The 22,674-nt window shown below is 41.8% G+C and overlaps 1 protein-coding gene across 1 annotated transcript in view; it reads right to left on the reverse strand.

The window, feature by feature from the left end:
- The window catches only part of LOC308051421 (E3 ubiquitin-protein ligase KCMF1-like), a 70,285-nt gene that overhangs the window by 13,877 nt on the left and 33,734 nt on the right, over positions 1-22,674 (reverse strand). Inside the window, exons 3-4 of the mRNA XM_080361848.1 lie at positions 10,535-10,674; positions 2,345-2,446 (exon numbers count right to left, since the gene is read on the reverse strand). Of these exons, the coding sequence (XP_080217974.1) occupies positions 2,345-2,446; positions 10,535-10,674 (242 nt within the window). The remainder of the gene's footprint in view (positions 1-2,344; positions 2,447-10,534; positions 10,675-22,674) is intronic.

A 22,674-nucleotide genomic window follows, 5' to 3' on the forward strand; every position in this document is an offset into this window, starting at 1 on the left:
CTGAATCCAAAGCACCGAGGCTGTTTGCACCAAATTCATCTTTCCCAGGCTTTTTATCATGTCTAAAAAATGTCAGGATGAATTTCCTACCTTCTGGATCGTTTTCTACTAGCTAACTTAAACTGATGATGCATATTCAGCAGAACACATTGCTCAATAGACATCAAAATAGGGAAAGAAGGGTATTTAAATACTGCAAATAATCTACAAAGTTTTATTACCATTCTTACCAAGAGCATACAGTAATTATTGCATTTTATGCTTTTATCCAAGGAATTTCACCCACTCCAGTCTTCAAGGAATTGCAGGTCAACAGAGGATTCAGCACTTCCCTCATACCCCTTTGCTTCATCTTCCCTCATTCTTCAAACAAATTCCATTTGCTTCAATTATGAAAACAAGCCCTTTCACTTTATTTCCCACATTTATTAGGAGATGTCTATAAAAGCTATGACTTGAAATATAAGCTTTTTCATACATACTAAGAGACTATCAGCGAATCATTTAAAGATGATCTTTCCCAGAAGAGTGTTAACATGATTCTCCCAAGACAGTCTAGCTAAAGGTTCCTTTTATCTTAAGAAGCACTAGTGCAATTAACTACTAAGCTAGGAAATAATGTCCTTGGACATATCTTATTTTTCCAATTTCTAAATTAGTAGCTTTAGCTTACCTTATGTCAAATTTTCTTATTTTCAAAACCAGCATTATCATCACTTGTATAAAATCTATTATTTGTATCAGACTGGTGCCCAATGTACTTATCCCACAATGTACAATTATGGTATATAATTAATTTCCTCATGATATCGCTGAGTTGAGAAATTTAAGACTGAGAAATTATTAGTCTTCTTTTGGCAAGAATATCCAGTTACTATAATAAATACTTTCAGGAAGAATTGACTCTTTCAAATCTATTATGCTATAGAGCATAAAACATTTCACCTGCAGGGTTTTAGGGGGAGGGAGGAAATCTCCCTTGGGAGAGAATATAGTTGTGTAGCACAGAATAGTTTGTTCCTCCTCTGAATCTGTTGATACTGGATACTGGTAGCAACAGAACATTGTCACTAACGTTCTACTGATTGATTACTGCTCTCACGCAGTTTGGAAAGCTTTCCATAGCTATATGTGACAGAAAAAATGCCCCCAATCTGAGATTTTTTTTAAGCTAAATTTGGGAACTAAGATAACTAGAACATCCTTAATATAAATCTTTTGAAAAATTCCAGCCTTGGTCCCATTTAGAAAAGGATCTTAGTAGCTTGCTAACTGCACCTTTTAAAATGTTTTTAAAATAAACAACATTATTTAAATACTAGTTAAGAGTATATTGATGTCTCACCCAACTGTGCTGGGGTTAAAAAAGCATTTGGAACTCTTAACTCACTGCAAATATATACTGAAAACAACCAAGCTAGAACCATTTACGTGGTCAAGACTAAAGGCAGTAAAACAGTTGAAAACTGTTTAAGAAAGAAACTGGAATTTAAAGAGTTTGTCCAGAGTCTCCCAGGGATAAAAGTGATATCTTGCAGTGGCTGCACAAGATTCTTCACAAGAAACATGTGTAGCCATTTAAAACAGCTTAAACAAAACCCTTCTAACTGCTACGCAGAATACCCTTTCCTAAACTGCTAGCGACTGGACAGAGGGAAATCTCTCCCCCTTTTTCTTCCTTTTAGTCTTAGCTGTCAGAAGACATGAAATAGCACCCAACACGGAACAGCTAGTCCAGAAAAAAATTAACTATCAAGTTTTGTGCCACATTACTATTCCTAAGTAGCACAAAAGAAAATTGTACTTGAAGTGCAAAGAAACTGACAGTTTGAACTCTTCAGTCATTGAGAGTAGTTATATCAGTACAATCTGCAGATAACTGAAAGACAGTCCTAATCCCTAGGAAGTCTCCTGATAGCTCTTCTAGTTATATCTTTAAAAAAGTCAATAAAAAACCCTATTGAAATACGGTGATAAAACTAATCAAACACTTAAAATCACTCAATTTCTAAGTTCAAAGCATTATATAATACATTTGCTTTTGGTGAAATTTACTGTTTTCAGTCTTTTAATTATCTATAATACACTATTGCATCTGTATTGCTGCTTTCCCATACACAAAATGGCATCAGAACTAACCACCAAAAAGGGTAAAAACTGCACTGCAGAAAAAAAGCAGCTGGGCGTCAAACACATCTTTAAAAGGTTTTGATATCAGGAATAAAACAAAAACACACACCCACATTGTCAAGCTACATCTAAAGCCCATTCGCAGTCAAAACAAGCAGTTATAGCTATCATAAAGAACAGTCTATCCCTTCTCCCTCAACTTAAGAAAGGATATTAAATCTCTAGGAGCCCTGTGTTCCAGTGTAAGATGAGCTGCAAAGTCATCTGTGACATGATTAGGATCCCCTCCAGGTAATGCTGCACATATTGGACAGATCTGAAACAACAAAGTGAGAAAAAACCAAACACAACCAACTTTACACAAATCACATAATTCAGAGTTGATCACTTGACATGGATTCTTATACTTCAAATATCACATTCTAATCCTATATTTAAACAGCCACAGGTTTAAAACAGTAAATGTGTTCAAATGCAGCTGTTAATTTTAGTATCTTTTAATATCCACTTTTCCTTGTAATTATGCTTTTAATAATACCAGGGAAACCAAAAAGTAAAATTTTTCAAATCCGATCTGCAAAGTTTTGGCTTTCAAACTTGTCTTTATATGTCAATTCCAGCACAGACAGTAGGTCTGGTTACACAGGATTACTGCTTGTAGGTACCTGCTTATGACATTATCAAGTTAATTTACTGCTCTTTGAATCCCCGAGCAACTTCTCATTCATCTCACCAGAGAAGTGTGGGAAGGAGAATGAAACCAGATGTGAATATTCATTAAAGTATCACCACTGAGACCACCCACTGAGGTAATGTGCAAGTAGAGATTTGGCAGAGAAGAGAAACTCCTTATCCCTATTGAGTATTTTGGGAGATGGGATTATAGTTTTGCTTTTTTCCTTAAGCCTAAACACACATTTTTTAAAAAGTCTAGGGACACTTACTGCCATAGCAACCTTCATTTGTTATTTTTATTTTTCCTCCCAATGACATTGCATCCACCTGAGAGAAGTGTGCCATAAAAGTGTTTTGCAACAGTTTTGCAGGCCAGCCTTAAAGTTTGACAGATCATAGGTTAATAAGCCCAGAAAGGAGAAACTTCCACACAGTATGTTAAGTCTTAACTACTCTTACAGGAAGATCAACCAGGACATGGCAACTGATAAGACTGTAAACTAGAAGGGAGACCCCAGACACCAGACTGGGAGGGGTGAGGAAATCAACAGAACCATACAAACCTTTGAAGAGACATGCAGGGGGAAGGGAGAACAGGGAGGAACAAAGGGGAAGGTAGACAGAAAGGGGTATAAAGTGGGCCAGTCAGATGTAAAACAGAGCTGGTCAGTATGTTTGTCTGGCTGAGCCCTGAGCCTGATCACCGCAGTCTGTCCTGTATTCCTATATCTTATTAAATCTTAACAATCTCTCTACATAATCTCACTCTGTCCCACGTGTATGTATGCTGCAAAGACTGTCAGCTATTGGTGAGACCTCTGTATATGTGAACGAAATTTGGTGCCAGCCACTGGAGTCAGACTGTGGCTGTAGGTGACCCTGTGGCCTGTGGTGTCAATTACTCAAACAAGTAAGGGTCCTAGCATCAGTAGTTGGAGGGGCCATAGCTCTCTAGACCTAGAGTGAGTACTTGTCCTGGTTTTGTTAAAAACAAGACCGGTTCTCTTTTAGTGATTTTTCTTTCAGCTAAGTTCTTCTAGGTGGCTGTACTTTTCTGAGTTTTAGTCTGCATATTTTTCCTAGGATGCTATACTCGGTGCTGATAAGAAGACCAAAGGAATGCTGAAGAAGCTCGTGCTTAGATTTATTACTATGGTAGCCAAGAAAGACTGATAAGTTTTCCCACGTTCTGTTGTGAGAGGGGCATGTTTGAGGAGGGGTGGATGGAACAGGTGACTAAAACTGACCAACTGAAGTATGCCATCCCATAATCGTCATACCCCCTATATAAGAGGGTGATCATGAGGGTCATGCTCTCTTCGACCATAGCCAGCATCTAGAGAGGACCCTGTCTGTCTGCCTGTGATCTACAGGCCTCAGGCCCTGCATCCCTGCAACCAGGTTCTGGTTTGCTGTGAAGTCCCGCCCATGACTTCCAGGGGCCTGGCCTGCATCTGCTGGAGCCACGCCAGCTCCGCACACCCAGCTCCTGCTGCTGGAGTGACGCCTACTCCACATCAAGAACTCAAGATTGGTTTTGTATATTTTGTATATATTCTCTATTTATTAGTAGCATTAGTAAAACCCTTTAAAACTCTCTAACTTGAAGTCTAAGTCTCTCTTCCTTTCCTCTTATCTTTCCAATCATCTTTCCGATCTAAAGGAAAGGGGTGGCGGGAAGTGAGGGGATAACAGAGAGTGTCTGCCACGGTTTATTGCCGCCTTGCCTTAAACCATGACAGTACTACAAACTTTGTGTCTGTAGTACTAGATACTGGAGGGGCTGTCATGAGTGGATTTGGTGCCAACTACTCCAGTCAGATCAGGAGTGCAGGCATCCCTGGCCTGTGGTGTCAGCTACTGGAACAAGTCATGGCCTCTGCAGCAGTAATGGTGTGTGTCCAAAAAAACAGCTAATAGGGGGGAACCAGCATGACTGAGGGGTCCAGCATTGGTGGCTGGAGCAGGACCACCAGTCACAGCCCATGTGGTGCCTGGTGCCAGCTGCTTAGGAAAGGGGGGAATGGGTGTCTGCATCTTCCAGAAACTTGGTGTGCATGTGTACTGGCTAACAAACTTCAAGCTGGACTAGCTGATGAGTAGGCAGGAGCCTCAAGTCTAGACAAGAGTATGAAGGCAAGGGTCTGTGCTGGTATGCCCAGGGGAACTTGGAATGTGAGATGAGTGCATGAGTGCATGTGTGTTTGCTAGTGAGCATCAAACTGGACTAGCTGGCAAGTAGGAGATCTGTGAAGCAGGTAAGAGTGCCTGGGATCCAAGCAGGGGTACTGGACAAAGGGGGCCATGCCCATACTCAGCGGATCACAGTGAATGTGTGTGTGCTTGTGAATCTCGAGAGTATCATGTGTGTACTTTCGCTAGTGACCTATCTTTACCAGCTGAAGAGGAAGATAGGAACTTGGCTGCCTATGTTTTATGCAAGTCCTATATGTAGGTGCTGTTGAAGGCAGCACTGTGTCTGTGGTTGTCTGTGTGATGGGCCATGTCAGTGTCCTATGTGTGTGTATGGGTCTCTGGAATATGTGCTCAGCTTCACTACTGGTTGAACCTGCAAATGGGAAAGTGGCAGTTGCATCCCTAAGCCTAGGCAGAGGCCCCAGGTCAGGCTTCAGCAGCTGAGCAGAAGGGAGTCCTACGCTGAAGAAGGCAGCCACGCTCTTAACATCCCTTAAAATTAACAGATCCCCATATTACTTTGAATGAAATTCAGAAGATTATTAAAAAGCCTTAAGCCAGTTAGACTCCAAACATCAGAGATGACTCGACAGTTTCTAGATCTGTTCTCTTATTACCATCACCTCCATATTTATACAAGTATACTGGTTTTGGCTGGGATAGAATTAAATTTCTTCACAGTAGCCCATATAATGCTGTGCTTTGGCTTTGTGACTAAAAGAGTGTTGATAACACACCAACGCTTTAGCTTTGCTGAACACGTCTCACACAGACCTTTTTTGTCTCTCACACTGCCCCAACAGCAGGTAGACTGGGGATGTACAAGAAGCTGGGAAGGGACTTACCAACTTACCAAAGGGATATTCCATACCATATAACATCATGCTCAGTAATAAAAACCACAGGAAAGAAAGAAGGGAAGATGTTCAGAGTTATGGTGTTTGTCTTCCTAAGTAACTATTACACATGATGGAGCCCTGCTTTCCTGGAGACAGCTAAACATCTGTCTGCCAATGGGAAGGAGTGAATTAATTCCTTATTTTGCTTTGCTTGCATAGGCAGCTTTTGCTTTCCCTATTAAACTGTCTTTATCACAACCCACAAGTTTTTGCACTTTTACCCTTCCTATTTTCCCCCCTCATCCCACTAGGGGCAGGGGGGAAATGAGCAAGAACTGTGTGGTGCTTAGTTGCCAGGTGGGGTTAAGCCACAATCAGTGTTTTTGGCACCCAACATGGGACTCAAAGAGTTCAAGATAATGACAGATTTGACCAGAGCATATTAGAGGGAACATATAATTATTATAGCCATTGAACTGTTGCTGACCACAATATTAACTTATCTGTTCTTGATATTAGTTTATCTGATCTGTGCCATGCTGCTTTTTTTTCATGTACATGTTAAAGACACTTTTTTGTTTGAGAAGACACCAGAAGCTGCCCCCATGGCCAGAGCCAGTTATAATCAGCTCCAAGATGGACTCACCCCTGGCCAAAGCTGAGCCAATCAGTCATGGTGGTAGCACCTCTGTGATAGAATATTTAAGAAAGGGTAAAAAAGCTACACAGCAGCAGCTGTGAGAGAGGAGTGAGAATATGTGAGAGAAATGACTCTGCATACACTATAGCAAGGTCAGTGAAGAAGGAGGGGGAGGAGGCGCTCCAGACAGCAGATATTCCCCTGCCGCCTGTGGAGAAATCCATGGTGAAACAGGTCATCCTCCTGCAGCCCACGGAGCACCACATCAGAGCATATATCCACACTGGAGCTCGTGAAGGACTCATACCAGAGGTGGTGGATGTGCCCTGAAGGAAGCTACAAGCCCATGGAGAGGAGCCCACGCAGGAGCAGATTTTCTGGCAGAAACTTTCACCCTGTGGGGGACCCATGCAAAAGCAGTCTCTTCCTGAAGAAATGCAGCCTGTGGGAAGGACCCATGCTAGAACAGTTTGTGGAGGACTGTATCCTGTGGAAGGGACCTCATGCTGGAGCAGGGGAAGAGTGTGAGGAGGAAGGAACAGCAGAGATGAAGAGTTATGAACTGAGCACAACCCCCATTCCCCATCCCCCTGCACCACTCAGGGAGAGAAAAGGAGGTAGAAGAGTTAGGAGTGAAGTTAAGCCTGGGAAGAAGCTGGAGTTGCACAGTCTCTCCCACTGTAAGAGAAGATCAAATTTGTGACCGCCTGAAGAACATGAACAGATATATATCTATGGGACCTGACGATATGCATCCCAGAGTCCTGAGGGAATTGGCTGATGTATTTGCCAAGCCACTCTCCATGATATTTGAGAAGTCATGGCAGTTGGGTGGAATCCCTGGTGACTGGAAAAAGGGAAACATCGCACCCATTTTAAAAAAGGGTAGAAAGGAGAACCCCGGGAACTACCGACCTGTCAGCCTCACATCTGTGCCTGGGAAGATCATGGAACAGATCCTCCTAGAAACTATGCTAAGGCACATGGAGGACAGGGAGGTGATTTGAGACAGCCAGCACAGCTTCACCAAGGGCAAGTCCTGCCTGACCAAGCTAGTGGCCTTCTATGATGGAGTAACTCCATCAGTGAACAAATGAAGGGCTATTCATGTCATCTATCTGGACTTCTGTAAAGCCTTTGACACAGTCCCCCACAACATCCTTCTCTATAAATTGGAGAGGTATGGATTTGATGGGTGGACTGTTTGATGCATGAGGAACTGGCTGGATGGTCGCATCCAGAGAGTAGTGATCAATGGCTCAATGTCTAGATGGACAAGTGGTGTCCCTCAGGAGTCTGTATTAGGATCAGTACTCTTTAATATCTTCATCAATGATATAATGGGATCAAGTGCACCCTCAGCAAGTTTGCAGATGAGTGGTGCAGTTTACAATGGAGGGAAGGGATGCTATCCAGAGTGACCTGGACAAGCTTGAGGAGCGGGCCTGTGGGAACCTCATGAGGTTCAAACAAGACCAAGTGCAAGGTCCTGCACCTGGGTTGGGGAAACCTCTGGTATCAATATAGGCTGGGGGATGAAGGGATTGAGAGCAGCCCTGTGGAGAAGGACTTGGGGGTACTGGTGGATGAAAAATTTGACATAAATCAGCAACGTGCACTTGCAGCCCAGAAGGCCAATCTTATCTTGGGCTGTATCAAAAGGAGTGTGGCCAGCAGGTTGAAAGAGGTGATTCTGCCCCTCTATTCTGCTCTGGTGAGAGCCCACCTGGAGTACTGTGTCTAGATATGGAGCCCTCAGTACAGGAAAGACATGGACCTGTTGGAGAGGGTCCAGAGAAGGGCCACAAAAATGATCAGAGGGCTGGAATACCTCTCCTATGAGGAAAGGCTGGGAGAGTTGGGGTTGTTCAGCCTGGAGAAGAGAAGGCTCTGGGGAGAGAGTATTGCAGCCTTTCAGTAATTAAAAGGGGCCTATAAGAAGAATGGGGACAGATTGTTTTACCGGGGGCTGTTGTGATAGGACAAGGGGTAATGGTTTTAAACTAAAAGAGAGGAGATTCAGGCTAGACATGAGGAAGAAGTTTTTTCTACAATGAGGGTGGTAAAACACTGAAACAGGTTGCCCAGAGAGGTGGACCTTTGAAGGTCCCTTCCAACCCAAACTATTCTAAGAAGGGAGGGGTGGGGGGAAGGTGTTTTTAGATTTGTTCTTATTTCTCACTGTTTAATTGGCAATAAATTAAACTAATTTCCCCAAGTCAAGTTTTTTTTTGTCCTTGACAGTAATTGCTGAGTAATATGTCCCTGTCCTTATCTTGACCCGTGTGCTTTTCACCATATTTTTTACCCATCCTGTTGCTGGGGAGGGAGGTGAGAGAGAGCAGCTTGGTGAGCACCTGGCAGCTAGCCAAAGGTCAACCTACCCCACCTGGTCCTTTCACTTAAGTCTAGTTGCTGCCTTACTAAATACAGAATGAATCTGCTAAGTATGACTGAATAGCAGAAAATTGATGTCTTCATTCTGAAACTTGATTCAAAGATGATATCTGATGGCATGTCTTACAATTTTCAGAGCTGCAACCCTAAAATGCTTCTACCTGAATAGTGTATTTTATTTGTTAATCACTTCCACTCTACTGAAACTAAATAGCAACAGTAACAATCATCATAATGCCAGCCACATCCATCTGCACTTGCCCTATACTGCTGACCATTATCCTTGATCATTTAATGGAGAAAAAATAATTATTGAGGTTTTATTTCTAAAAATAAAGAAATATACACCGATAGTTCATATGTTCTTAGGAAAGACCAAGACACCTTTGAGTCTCAGAACAAGTTGACCAATTTTACCTGCTCTACTACTCCTTCACAGAAGGCCCTTAGCAGGCTCTAAGGAGAGAGATTCTCCTTCTCCCACATAATTTCTCAAAATGTAAGAGAGCTTAGAGGTCAGAACAAGTCCAAAATCATGAGTCATTTCTCCACAACTTATAACTAGACTACAATTCCCTGAATGTCCTTCTATAATCACACATTTCTCAAGGCATAAACAGTATTCACACACAAACATGAACATATCCCCCACTGCTGGAAAGATACCCAAACTTCTTGGTCAAGAATTTAACCTACAATTACTAACACACAACTGTTGAATTAGTGAAGTGTGCTATAAAAATAAATACAAAATATACCCCTGCACCATGAAGGGAAATCTGAACACAAGGCTACAGACTTTTTCTAAAAAGAAAGTAGTCTGAACACTAAGCAGTGCAAGCACGTAGTTTCTCAACACTGTAATGAAGGTTGAGAACTATTTCTAACAATATCAAAATCCAAGTTATTTATTATTTTATTGTTTAAACAGCAAAGAAGTCACCTCACATTTCAGACCTTCTGGCACAAGCAACAGTAACATCCAGATATACTTGAGGAGATCAGAATGCTTACTGACAAAAACAGAAGCAAAACAATTGTTCCAGTAGTCTATTATACAGTGTATAATTGCTCTGCACCAATTACTACTGATGAAATAATCAGGAAAATCAAGTGGTAGGGCAAAGGGTAACAGCAAGAGCCACTTTTAAAAAGTCAATATATTTAAAAGCTATTTTATTTTTACAAGGGTTTAATCCTCTCTGTAACACTAGGATTTAGTGGCCTGCATACTAAGGATCCAAGGACTCAGCTGCATAACTGTGATTCAGACTGCTGAGAGCACCGTGAGAAAGTCTGTAGAGAGGTAAAGGTGATGTTGTGGGCAGATGTAGGATCATTGAGTTGGGGACTGTTAGTAGCTCAAGAAGTTGTGAGGGAAAACGCCAGCATGGTGTGTATTTATGTATGGTATCTGCCTTCGTAGTCAGCATTTAAATGAACACATATTTCAAGAAAAACAAACAGCCCCACAAACAAAACAACAACCAACGAAAAAAAAAAAACAAACCCACCAAACAAAACAAAACAAAAAAACCCCACCAAAACAAAACAAAACAAAAAAACAAACAACCAAAACAAAATAAAACCCAACTCATTTTCTGGAAATTTTCATATGCTTTCATTGTAATTGAAAAACAATGCTGAAGCAGCTTACCACCTCTGTTGATGTTTCTGCATGTTCAGAAGCAACATGTTCTTGAAGCGATGTTTCCGTATAACCCATCTTTCCACAATAAGGACAAGTAAAAGACTGTGGCTGCTCTACAGAGAAAGCTTCTCCACCATAATACAAATCTGGAAAAAGACGATGTTTTAGGAGGGGTTATTTTCAAGCAGCATAGTTCATTATTTTATTTATATAACCTCTTTATATATACACCTATGTGCATGTAATCACTGTCAAATTAATTCATTATTTAATCTAAATAAACATTCTAATTCTGCACAAAGTGCACATGCCAATATTATAAAGTTGTTCAATGACTCAACTTCCAAAAGAATAGACAGACTACACAATTTTCACTAGTAAACAACATAACTTTCTAATGTTTAGGAGGAGCAAAGTCTGATGGTGCTTCCAAACCATCTGTTTTTCCCCCATCCTTGTTTTTACCATAGGTGAGCTTGTACTACAGATAAGATCACTAGAGATGCACTGTGCTCTCACAGCATTAGTCACAGTAAATCTATGTTAAATATTGTAATTTTAAATGCCTCAGCGACACCAGCATGCCATATGTTGATCTTGGTGCCATAGCTGAACCAGTGTTTAACAATAAGGGGAAATTTTAGTGAAGCGAAAGGAGTGAGATGTTACATACCAGTTGCAATACTTCAGCACTTCTTGACTATTGAAGTAGCAGCCTTCTTTAAGCTGCTAATTTAGCCATAAACATGAGCCAAACTGATAATGAAAATTTAACAAACCATGCTAAATTCATACTAAATTGCATCACTCCAGGAAGTTTCCTTTACTGGTTATGGAGAAAAAGCACTAATATGATGCTTAGGCTCAAAATGCACTCTAAAGGGGGCTCTCTAAAGGGGACTTGATGGCATACTAAATTAGATTTCAAGCTTAAGGGTATTTGGAAGTGATAGTGTTTATTAAAGGAAATGGCTTTTGGACACCTAACAATCTCAATGACGAAGAAAAAGAACAATTTTTCTTTATCAACCACAGAGTCAGCACATTCTTCTCTCTGGTTGCAAACCTCCTGGCACTCATGCAGAAATACACTATCATTTCTCGGACAAAACCAGTATTTCAAGGAACTGATTCAGAACTTTGAGGTGATACTTTAACACTGATCAATAAACTTCATTAATCAGAATAGTATTAAAAGCTACTGCATCTTCCATTTCACTTCACATTTTCTAGTTTAAAAGCTTCCCAAGCCTTCTGGCTAGGTACCCTGCCAAAAGCATAAAGAAACAATGCATACCTCTTTATATCTCCCCCCCCTTTGTAAATACTCAGATAAAGACATATAATAATATAGCAACATCATTCATATAGACTCTAATATTTTGTCAAACACCATTTCTTGTCCTGCTTTACTGAACAGAGTGATCTAACCCCAACAATTAGAATTTCTATTTGCCTTATTTAGAACTCGGAACAGAAACCTCCCTTTACAATAAAAATGCAGCACAAGAACCATGTTTGCTAGAGTAAAGTGTAAGTTTGGCAGTCTTGAAAAAGCTGCCAACTGCTTCCATACAGAGCATCAATATTTCAACCTTTCTGAAATATCTCAGAGTACAGCCATGTCCAGTAGCAAGAAACAGCATGTTCTCTGTTTTTCTTCATACAAATTCATCAGTTCCTCAGTGTTCAGCTACAGAGCTAAGTAGTGCTTGCTGGGCTAACTACTTGAGAATCAGAAACATTGCTGGGTCTGACAGAGACCCAATGGCAGGTATTCAGTTAATTCATCCAGCAGTAGCTGGATGTTCTGTTGTTGATACCACATACCAAAGTCTTGAACACACACAGGTGATGATGTAGATTACAAGGTATTTGATTTAATGTGCAGTTGTCAACACCTAACACTGCCAGCACAGCTGTCACTACTTAGCAAGACATGCAAGACTAAATAGATCATCTTGTAATAGTTTAAGATTAGTAAAATCTCAAGCTGAATTCCAGTCAATCTATCCAGACCTCAGATTTGGCATTTTAAAGCTTAACTTTGTGCAAGCAGCTCATGTTTTTGCAAAAGGTAGCTGGAGGGTTTTGATCTTGTACCCTATAAGCACCTGAGCTGAACTTACACTGGGGACTTATATTGTGTTACTTCTGTTTAAGTTCTTAATACAATTTTCCAGGAAAATCATATTACTTTCTTTGCCTAGTCTAAACCCTTGAAAATGGCAGGGACAGTGAGGAAACAACATGCTTCTACATAACAGAAATCATAAAGCATCCCAACAGCTTAGAATGTAGAGTTTGTAGGTCACTGCCAGCAGTTCTTTTTCAGGAACACCAAAACTGGAAGTCTGCTCTGAATTTCTATGCTCTTCTAACAAAAAGTATAATTTCTACAGAGACTACTAGATATGGATATCCTTATTTTTTAAATAGACCTATTGCAATGCTTTTTGTCCTTTGCTATGACAGCATACCAATGGTTGTGCCCATTCAGCATTTTAAAGCGTGTGTCTAACAAGCATCTTTTCCCAGCATCACTCTATGATCTGAAGAACAATCCAACTGTCACTGTTCAGAATTCCACCTTCCTCATTCAGAAGAAATACTAGATTGTGCATTGACTTACAGAAGAAGTGAGCCAACTAGACTCATAAACACAGGTAAAGCTGGAAGTCACTAGTGCTTCTTATTAATTTCCAACAGTCTCATGAGTTCCTATACTGGTCCAAATCTCTGGAAATTCAAGGCCACGACTAAAGCTCCCCCAGGAACATCTTATCAGTATATATCTCACAGCATTTTAAAGCTCCTAAGCACTATAATAATTGACCAGGTGTGGCAGGTTGACCTTGGCTGGCCACACAGCTACTCTCCCTCTCCTCAACAGGATGTGGGGAAGAAATAAAATGGAAAAGGTTGTGGGTCAAGACAAAGATAAGGAGATTGCTTACCAGTTTATTGTCATGGGCAAAACAGACTCTTACATGGGGAAAATTAACTTATTTTATTGCCAATTAAAAATAGAATAGGATGTTAAAGAACAAAGACAAAACTAAAAATGCATTCCCCCACCCCTCCTTCTTCCCAGGTTCAACTTCACTCATGATTCTTGTACCTCCTTTTCCCCCGAGCAGCACAGGGGGATGGGGAATGGGGGGTAGCAGTGAGTTTATAACATTTTATCTCTGCTGCTAATTCCTCCTCACACTCTTCCCCTGCTCCAGTGTGGAGTCCCTCCCACAGGATACAGTCCTTCATTAACTGCTCCAACATGGGGTCCTTTTCAACAGGGTACAGTCCTTCAGGAACAGACTGCTCCAGCTTGGGTACCCCACAGGCCACAGATCCTGCCAGTAAAACCTACTCATACACAGGCTCTTATCCACAGGGTGCAGTTCCTGCTAGGAGCCTGCTCTGGTGTGTGGTCCTCTACAGGCTGCAGCATGGCTATCTGTTCTGACATGGTCCTCCACTATCTGCAGGGGAACCTCTGCTCTGGAGTACCTCATCCTCCTCCTTCTTCACCAACCTTGATGTCTGCAGGGTTGTTTCTATCACATTTTTCTCACTCCTCTCTCACAGCTGCTGCACAGTGGTTTTTACCCTTTCTTAAATATGTTATCACAGAGGCCCCACTGGCACTGCTGTCTGGCTCAGATTTGGTCAATTCGGAGGGGTGGTCTGTCTCGGAGCCATCTGGAACTGACTATCTGACATGGGGGCAGCCTCTGGTGTCTCGTCACCCCTCCTCCCCCAAATCCTGGCATATTTGGTTTACATGGCAAGTATTCTTACAGAGTTATACAACCGCACACTAATTTCATTAGATGTTCAAGCTATCCCTGACACCTAGGAGAACTTACTTGGTTAATTGCCCCATCACAACCCAGAACGTGAACAAGGTTTCAAGCACAGATTACCAGTACAGCCTCCATGAGTCTCTATATAGAAACAATGCTGCCTACTGGGTAGCATGCTAAATGGAACTAGAGATAGTTAGGTCCTTCCCTTGGTCCATCTTCGTCGTCAACTACAGATGGATCTTGAACAAATCATTCCTATAACACATCTTCCCCTCCATCTTTAAAAGGGGAAGATATAGGGGGGATATTGATCTCCTCTGAACTTTCAGTTTTGCAAATAAAAAAAAATATATATAGTCTCCTGCTTCCCTCTACCACAAAATATTCACCATATTGCCTACTGTCCACTCCCCAAGTCCATCAACTAGGAACAACCACAATGAGTTTATTCCCATTAAAACAGTCTTCACACGTGCACAACCTTGCATCTTTTATTCAAAGCTGACTGCAAGCAATAATTCTGAATTCTGTCAATGGAAAGTTATTCTAGTAGTCATACATCTACCTCTATTAAGTCTTCCACATCCTATGTTTTTACTTCTGGTGTTTTCCTCCCAGTGTTCTTTATTCTCACATTTCCCACTCATACTTCCAGAGACGACAAATGATATTTCCATCTAGTTCCATTTTTTTTTTCCATTTAGTTCTATACAGCTGATGTTTTCCTTCAGAGTGTTTTCTTTTAACCTTATTGTACGTCTTTGTTTCATGATTGTCAGTTTCACAAGAACAGCTAACCTAACTCTGAAATGAGTTTAGACTAACTCCAGCATTAATTATACTTTTTCCTTATCTAATAAATTCCTCTATGTTCCTCTAAGTCACAAGATCTCCTTATTTGTAAAATGCCCTTTAAAATTTACTACACTTTCTCTAGGCATCTGATTGTTAACCACACTGTACATACTCTTTTTTGCCTTACATTCCATACAGGATTGTAATACAATGCATAAATATTTTCAGAATGAAGTCATAAACCTTCCTAAAGCCTAAGTAGAAAGACATTTATAAACAGTCTTTATTTTACTTTGCTGCATAAATCGACAAGGTGACTTATACTTCGGTGTTCTCATTAGCCATTGTTGCAGTTCAGAATACAGTGATGTGCTTTCCTCTCATGCTGTTCCAGGTTTAATAAAACAAGAAGTCCTGTTGAACAGCTGTGCTTCAGCATTTTCTTCTCCTCTTACTAACACTGGTTCTAAGAAAACCGTGTTCAAGTATTCAGTCACATGAAAACGCTAAAAGAATGTGTTTTTAATTCTTCTTACTTAAAAAAGCTATAGAAACAGAAATGTCTCCTGTACTCCAAAGAAACCAAACAATTTGAAAGTAGTCCTAAAGATCTTTTGAATCAACCCCCCTCCCTACTTCACTGCAAAGTTTCTTCCAACTTCCTGGCTTAATTCTTCATACAGATTTACAAAACAATAGAATATTTCAGTTGGAAAGGATTTGTAACTATCATCTAGTCCAATTGCCTGATCAAAAGTTAAAGCAAATGCCTCTTAAACACTGATAAGCTTAGGGCATCAACCACCTCTTTAGGAAGCCAGTTCCAGTGTTTGACCACTCTCTTGGTAAAGAAATGCTTTTTAATGTCCAGTCTGAACCTCCCCTTATGCAGCTTTTAACCATTCCCATGTGTCCTATCACTGGATACCACGGAGAAGAGATCCGCACCTTCCACTCCATTTCCCCTCCTCAGAAAGCTGTAGAGAGCAATGAGGTCACCCCTCAGGCTCCTTTTCTCCAAACTAGACAAACCGAAACTCCTCAGCTACTCCTCATAGGACATGCCTTCCAGCCCTTTCACCTGCTTTGTTGCCCTCCTCTGGACACATTCAAGGACCTTAACATGCTTCTTAAATTGTGTGGCCCAGGACTGTACACAGCACTCAAGTTGAGGCTGCACCAAGGCTAAATACAGTGGGATAAGCTGTGTTTGATGCACCCCAGGATGTGTGCTGCCAGGGCACACTGCTGACTTGTATTGAGTCTACTGTCAACCAGCACCCTCAGATGCCTTTCTGCAGGGCTGCTCTCCAGCCACTCCTCTCCCAATTTATACTTGTATTCAGCATTACTCTGTCCCAGGTGCAGAATCTGGCATTTTGACTTGTTAAATTTTATCCCATAATTCATAGCCCAATGCTCAAATCTATCTAGATCCCTCTGCAAAGCCTCTTGTCCCTTGAGAGAGTCAAACAGCACCTCCCAGTTTCGTATCATCAGCAGGCTTGCTAACGGAGCATTCAACTCCTGCATCCAGATCAGTGATAAATATATTGGACAGGACTGTCTCTAGAATAGAGCCATGAGGAACACTGCTAGTGACTGGTCACCAGCCAGATATAGCCCCATTCACTACAACCCTTTGAGTCCTGCTGTTCAGCCAGTTCTTCATCCAGTGTACCATGAACCTGCTCATCCCACAGTTGAACAACTTGTCCAGAAGGATAATGTGAGGGACAGTACCAAAAGCCTTACTAAAAACCAGAAAACCTACATCCATCACCTTCTCTTCATCCACTAGGCAGGTGACCCTGCATCGTGGTTTTGGCTAGGACAGAACCAATTCTCCTTTCAATAAATTTTCCTTTCAATTAAGTTTCTTCTCAGTAAATGCACTTTCTGAGGCTAAATGCATTTTTCAGTCAATATCTACTCCTAGAATTGATAATGCTTGATGTTTACAGTTGATACCAAGGTAACGGTAGGAACAGTATGCAGAAAGGCCCATGATTATACTTATCCCTATAGAAACCAAGGTCACTGCTAAATCTCTTATGTTCCACAAGTGAAAGGGTGTAAATGAGTTGCAACTGCAGGGAGGAGTGAACAGAACAGGTGATCATAAATTGATCAACAGAGTATTCCATTCCATACACAGCATACTCAGCTTAAAGCTGAGGGATTACAGGGGTCACGGTCTCTTCTTTTATGGCTGGCGTCCAAGGAGGACTCTGTCTGTTCTTCTGCCTTCAATCCTGATCCGTGTGTTCCTGAATCCAGTTCCCATCTGCTGCCAAGCCTGGTCCAGGACTTCCCAGCACCTGCCCTGCAGCATCAGCAGTGCGTACCACCATGGTACGCAATTCCATGATCATCATCGGAGGAGCTCAATATTGGTTTTGTATATATTTCATTATTTCTATTATTATTATAATCATTAATAATAGTATATTATTATACTCTTTTTTATTGTTATTGTTTAATTAAAGCTATTTTAATTTTCCAACCTACAAGTCTCTCTCTCTTTTCTCCTTCTGGGGAAGGAAATGGTTAATAGAGAGCATCTGTCATCTCTTTGATTGCTAGCCCAGCCTTAAACAGTGACAGATATCAAATTAGTTAAACAGTACTTTCCCTTTGTGAACTCATGTTGACTGTGCCTAATGATTGCATTATTCCAGGGGTAGGATCATGAAATGTAGGAGTAGTTACATTTATACAGTCCTAAAATTACATTCAACCCTTTGAAGGCAACTACGAGGCTGACGTGGCTCCCAGTGAAAATGAGTTTGACACCCCTGCATTATTCTTTCAATGCCCTTCAATAGTACCCAGTATATTCCTATCCATATTTTTTTTTCAGGAACTGAGGTTAGACCAACAGGTCTGTAGTTCCCTGTGTCTTCCCTCACACCCTCCCTGTAGATTGGCTAGCTTCCAGTCAGCAGAGACCTCCCCAGACCTTTTGTAGATGATCAAGAGGGATCCTGCCACAACATCTGCTAGCTCCATCAGTACTCTGGAATGAATCCCATCAGGCCCCATGGACTTGTGAACATTCATCTGATACAGCTGGTCCCTTACAATTTCAGTGTCGACAAATGGAAAAATCACTGTTCCCACACTCATAGTTCTTCAACTCAGGGGACTGTGCAGCCCAAGGCCTATCAGTATTGTTAAAGACTAAGGCAAAGACCACATTGAATGCCCCCACTTTTTCTTCATCCCTATTTGTCAGATGACCACCTTCAACAATTATCAGTCCAATGTTTTCTTTAGATCTCCTCTTGCTATTAGCATACTTTAAAAATGCCCTTCTTGTTATCTGAAACAACACTGGCCAGTTTCAACTCTAGTTGAGCTTTGGCCTTTCATGTCTTCTCCTTGCACATATAAACCACAGCTCTGTAATCTTTCTGCGAGGTCTGACCTTGCTTCTAGAGATCATACAATTTCTTTTTCTTCTTAAGCTCCATGAAGAGTTACCTGTTCAGTCAAGCTGGTCTTCTGCCCCACTTGCTTGACTTAAGGCACAATGGAATTACCTGCTCCTGCGGTTCTAAAAGGTGGTCCTTGAAGACTGACCAGCACCCCCAGAACCCTCAGCCCTCAAAAGCAGATTACCAGGGTATTCTGCTAAATAGCTCCCTGAATAAAGTTTGCTCTCCTGAGGTCCAGGGCAGCAACTTTGCTGACCTTTTTTCTCATTACACTGAACATTTTAAACTTGACCATTTCATGGTCAATGTGGCCAAGACAGCCACCTACCATCACATCTTCCACGAATCTTCCTCTTCACAAACAGCAAGTCTAGGAGGGCATCTTTCCTTGTTGGTCACTGAGTACTTGTAACAAGAAGTTCTCCCCCATAAACTTCAAGAATTTCCCAGACCTGCAAACTGGCTTAAGGAGAAAAGCCAGAGAGTGGTAGTCAATGGTGCGGAGTCTAGTTGGAGGCCAGTATCTAGTGGAGTGCCTCAGGGGTCAGTACTGGGGCCAATATTATTCAATATATTCATTAATGATTTAGACAAGGGAATAGAGTGTACTATCAGCAAGTTAGCTGATGACACTAAGCTGGGAGGAGTGGCTGACACACCAGAAGGCTGTGCTGCCATCCAGCGAGACCTGGACAGGCTGGAGAGTTGGGCGGGGAATAACCTGATGAAATTTAACAAGGGAAAGTGCAGAGTCCTGCATCTGGGCAGGAACAACCCCAGGTTCCAGTATAGGTTGGGAAATTACATATTAGAAAGCAGTGTAGGGGAAAGGGACCTGGGGGTCCTGGTGGACAGCAGGATGACCATGAGCCAGCACTGTGCCCTTGTGGCCAGGAAGGCCAATGGCATCCTGGGGTGTATTACAAGGGGGGTGGTTAGTAGATCGAGAGAGGTCCTCCTTCCCCTCTACTCTGCCCTGGTGAGACCACATCTGGAATATTGTGTCCAGTTCTGGGCCCCTCAGTTCCAGAAGGACAGGGAACTGCTGGAGAGGGTCCAGCGTAGGGCAACAAAGATGATTAAGGGAGTGGAGCACCTCCCTTATGAGGAAAGGCTGAGGGAGCTGGGGCTCTTTAGTTTGGAGGAGACTGAGGGGTGACCTTATTAATGTTTATAAATATATAAAGGGTGAGTGCCATGAGGATGGAGCCAGGCTCTTCTCGGTGGCAAACAATGATAGGACAAGGGGTAATGGGATCAAGCTGGAACACAAGAGGTTCCACTTAAATTTGAGAAAAAACTTCTTCTCAGTGAGGGTGACAGAGCACTGGAACAGGCTGCCCAGGGAGGTTATGGAGTCTCCTTCTCTGGAGACATTCAAAACCCACCTGGACATGTTCCTGTGCGACCTCACCTAGGCGTTCCTGCTCCAGCAGGGGGATTGGACTAGATGATCTTTTGAGGTCCCTTCCAATCCCTAACCTTCTGTGATACTGTGATCACAGCAGTATGGTATTCCCAGATGATATCTATCAAGTTAGAATCTCCCATAAGGACAAGGGATACTGATCCTGAAATTTCTCCTAATTGCCTATAGAATAACTCATCGGTGCTTACATCCTGTCTGGGCAATCGGTGGTAGACACTCACTAACACCACCTCCTTTGTTTTTCATCCCCCTAATGCTCACACAGAGGCTCTCAACCATGTCATCACTAACTGTAAAGGCTGTACAATCAAACCTCTCCCTTACATATAATGCAAATCCTCCACCTTGCCTGCCCTGCCTATCCCTCCTGAACAGCCTGCAGCCCTCCATCCCCGCACTCCAGTTGTGGGACTAATTCCATGAAGTCTCACTAATGCCAATGATATTATAGCTCTGGGTGCTTCCAGTTCATCCTGTTTACTTCTCATACTGTGTGCATTGGTGTACAAGCATTTCAGATATGCTCCTGAGCCCTCCATGGTCCCAGGAGTAGCATATATGCTCCCATTAGCATTGCCACCCTCAGGCAATGCCATAATAACCCTTGGCTTACCTACTGCAATTCTGTTGATATCGCCTTGCCCCACTGATTCTAGTTTAAAGCTCTCTAGATCAGTCCTGACAGCTTATGCCCAAAGATGTGTTTTCTCCATCAGGACAGGTGGATCCCATCAGGCCCCAGCATACTTTGTGCCTCGAAGGCTCTTCCATGGTTTAAAAACTCAAAGTTTTGGCAGAAGCACCAGTCCTGGAGTCAGATATTAATATTAATATTTTTTTAGCATTTTTCCCAGGGCTCCAAACTCTCTTTAGATTGACCTCAGACTTTTTGTACCCATATGAAAGAGCAGGAATAGATAGTAGTCTGAAGGTTTAACCTAGGCTCTTCAGTCTTGTGGTGATATCCCTAATTTAGGCCTCAGGGAGGCAGCAAGCTTCCCTGAAAAAGAGGGTCTGGTCTGCACACAGGTGCTTCCATTCTGCACAGGAAGAAGTCACCAATGAGCATAACTCTTTTTTTTTCTTCTCAGCACTGGTCTTCACACAGGTTTTGTTGTGAGGGATTAGTCTCTCTGGTCTTGACAATACTGCTTGTGCAGCTTCCTCCTCCTTCTCATTATGTGCTCAATCTACCAAAGCCAGGGCCTCATACCTATTCTGTAAAGGTAGCCAAAAGGGTAACTTAGAGGGTAAGGATGGGTATCACCACTCCATGCTGTAACCTCCTTCCACCTCTCCTTATCTCTTGGGATACTACCTTCCCTCCTGGCACAAAGCGGATCCAGGACCTGCCTCCATAGTGGCCATGCTGAGTTGGCTTCTCTGCATCACAGATAGCAGAGTACAGCTCTACTGATCAATCTCCCTCTCAGACACTTGAATACTCCTCAGTCTGCTCTTCTCCTCCTGCAGCTCAACCATCAAGCAGAGCAGTTCATTAGCCTAGTCACACCTCCCACAGTCTTGCTTGCAGTCACTTCCATCTAGAAATATCCCTTCACACATCCCACAGCCAGAAACCTGGGGGAAGGTGGGGGGGGTGGCGTCACATGTTAGAACAAGAGCTCTGTGTTGCTGCATTAATTCTATCAGGTGCTAGCAGATCAGGAGAAGCAGAGAACACCACTTTTTTCAGAGTGATCACCATACCGTCACACACCTGCCCACTGGGAATATATGCCCATTCATTGCAATCAGCTGGGCTGATTGTTTTTGCCTGATTAAATTTCCCACACTGCTGGGTGCAGTTTCCTCCCCTTGCTGTCTTTTCCAATCAGGTCTGACGTCAGTTTCTTAAGGAACACCCCCTGTTAAGACAAGCCTCTATTTGTATCCCTCGTGTTTTGTTTGTTTGGTTGTTTTTTTTTAATTATGAGGGTTACACACCCTAATTTAAAAGTATGTTTACTTAGAGGATTTCAAAGAAAACTACTGAGGTTTCCAAGAAACAATGTGTTTTCTAGATGCATAGAACATTCACAAGATTAGTTGGAATGACTTTTAAAAAGCTAAATGACTTGCAATAAATTTTCCCACTGTATTACATTCAAACTTTTAGCACTGAATGTTATAGCTCCATAATAGGCATACATCAGTCCTCTTTTCCCTATGAGTCATGTACACTTAATGCTTATGATGCTGCTGCCATTTAACCCTAAATGTAATATATGAGAATAACAGTCAGGAGGGGAAAAATAAGTTTGAACCATTTATCTCAAATAGTGACCACAACATTGAACTAAAATATACTGTAACACAAATATTTCTACCTCATGAATAGGCAAAAAAGTGAAGCTCAAGAAGAAATATCTAGAAACTTAAATGATATTATTTTCAAAGATAAATGTGTATGCTTAAAATTGAAATCTGTGCTCTGACAATCTAGAGTTTGGAAAGACAAAGTTATTACAAGGCAGTCTTAGGGCAAGGGGCCACTTCAGAATTACATGTGAATTAAATACTTCTCTGCTCACAGAGATCTCTGAGAAAGAAGCTGTACATTGGTATATTCAGCTATTCTGAACTTTAAATGCATACAGGAAATATCACAATGTGTACATTCATTTTTTTTATACCAAAAAGGTAAACAAAAGACTAAAAGCTGAAAAACTT

The sequence above is a fragment of the Nesoenas mayeri genome (genome assembly GCF_963082525.1).
Source record: "Nesoenas mayeri genome assembly, chromosome: W".
NCBI classification, from domain to species: Eukaryota; Metazoa; Chordata; class Aves; order Columbiformes; family Columbidae; genus Nesoenas; species Nesoenas mayeri.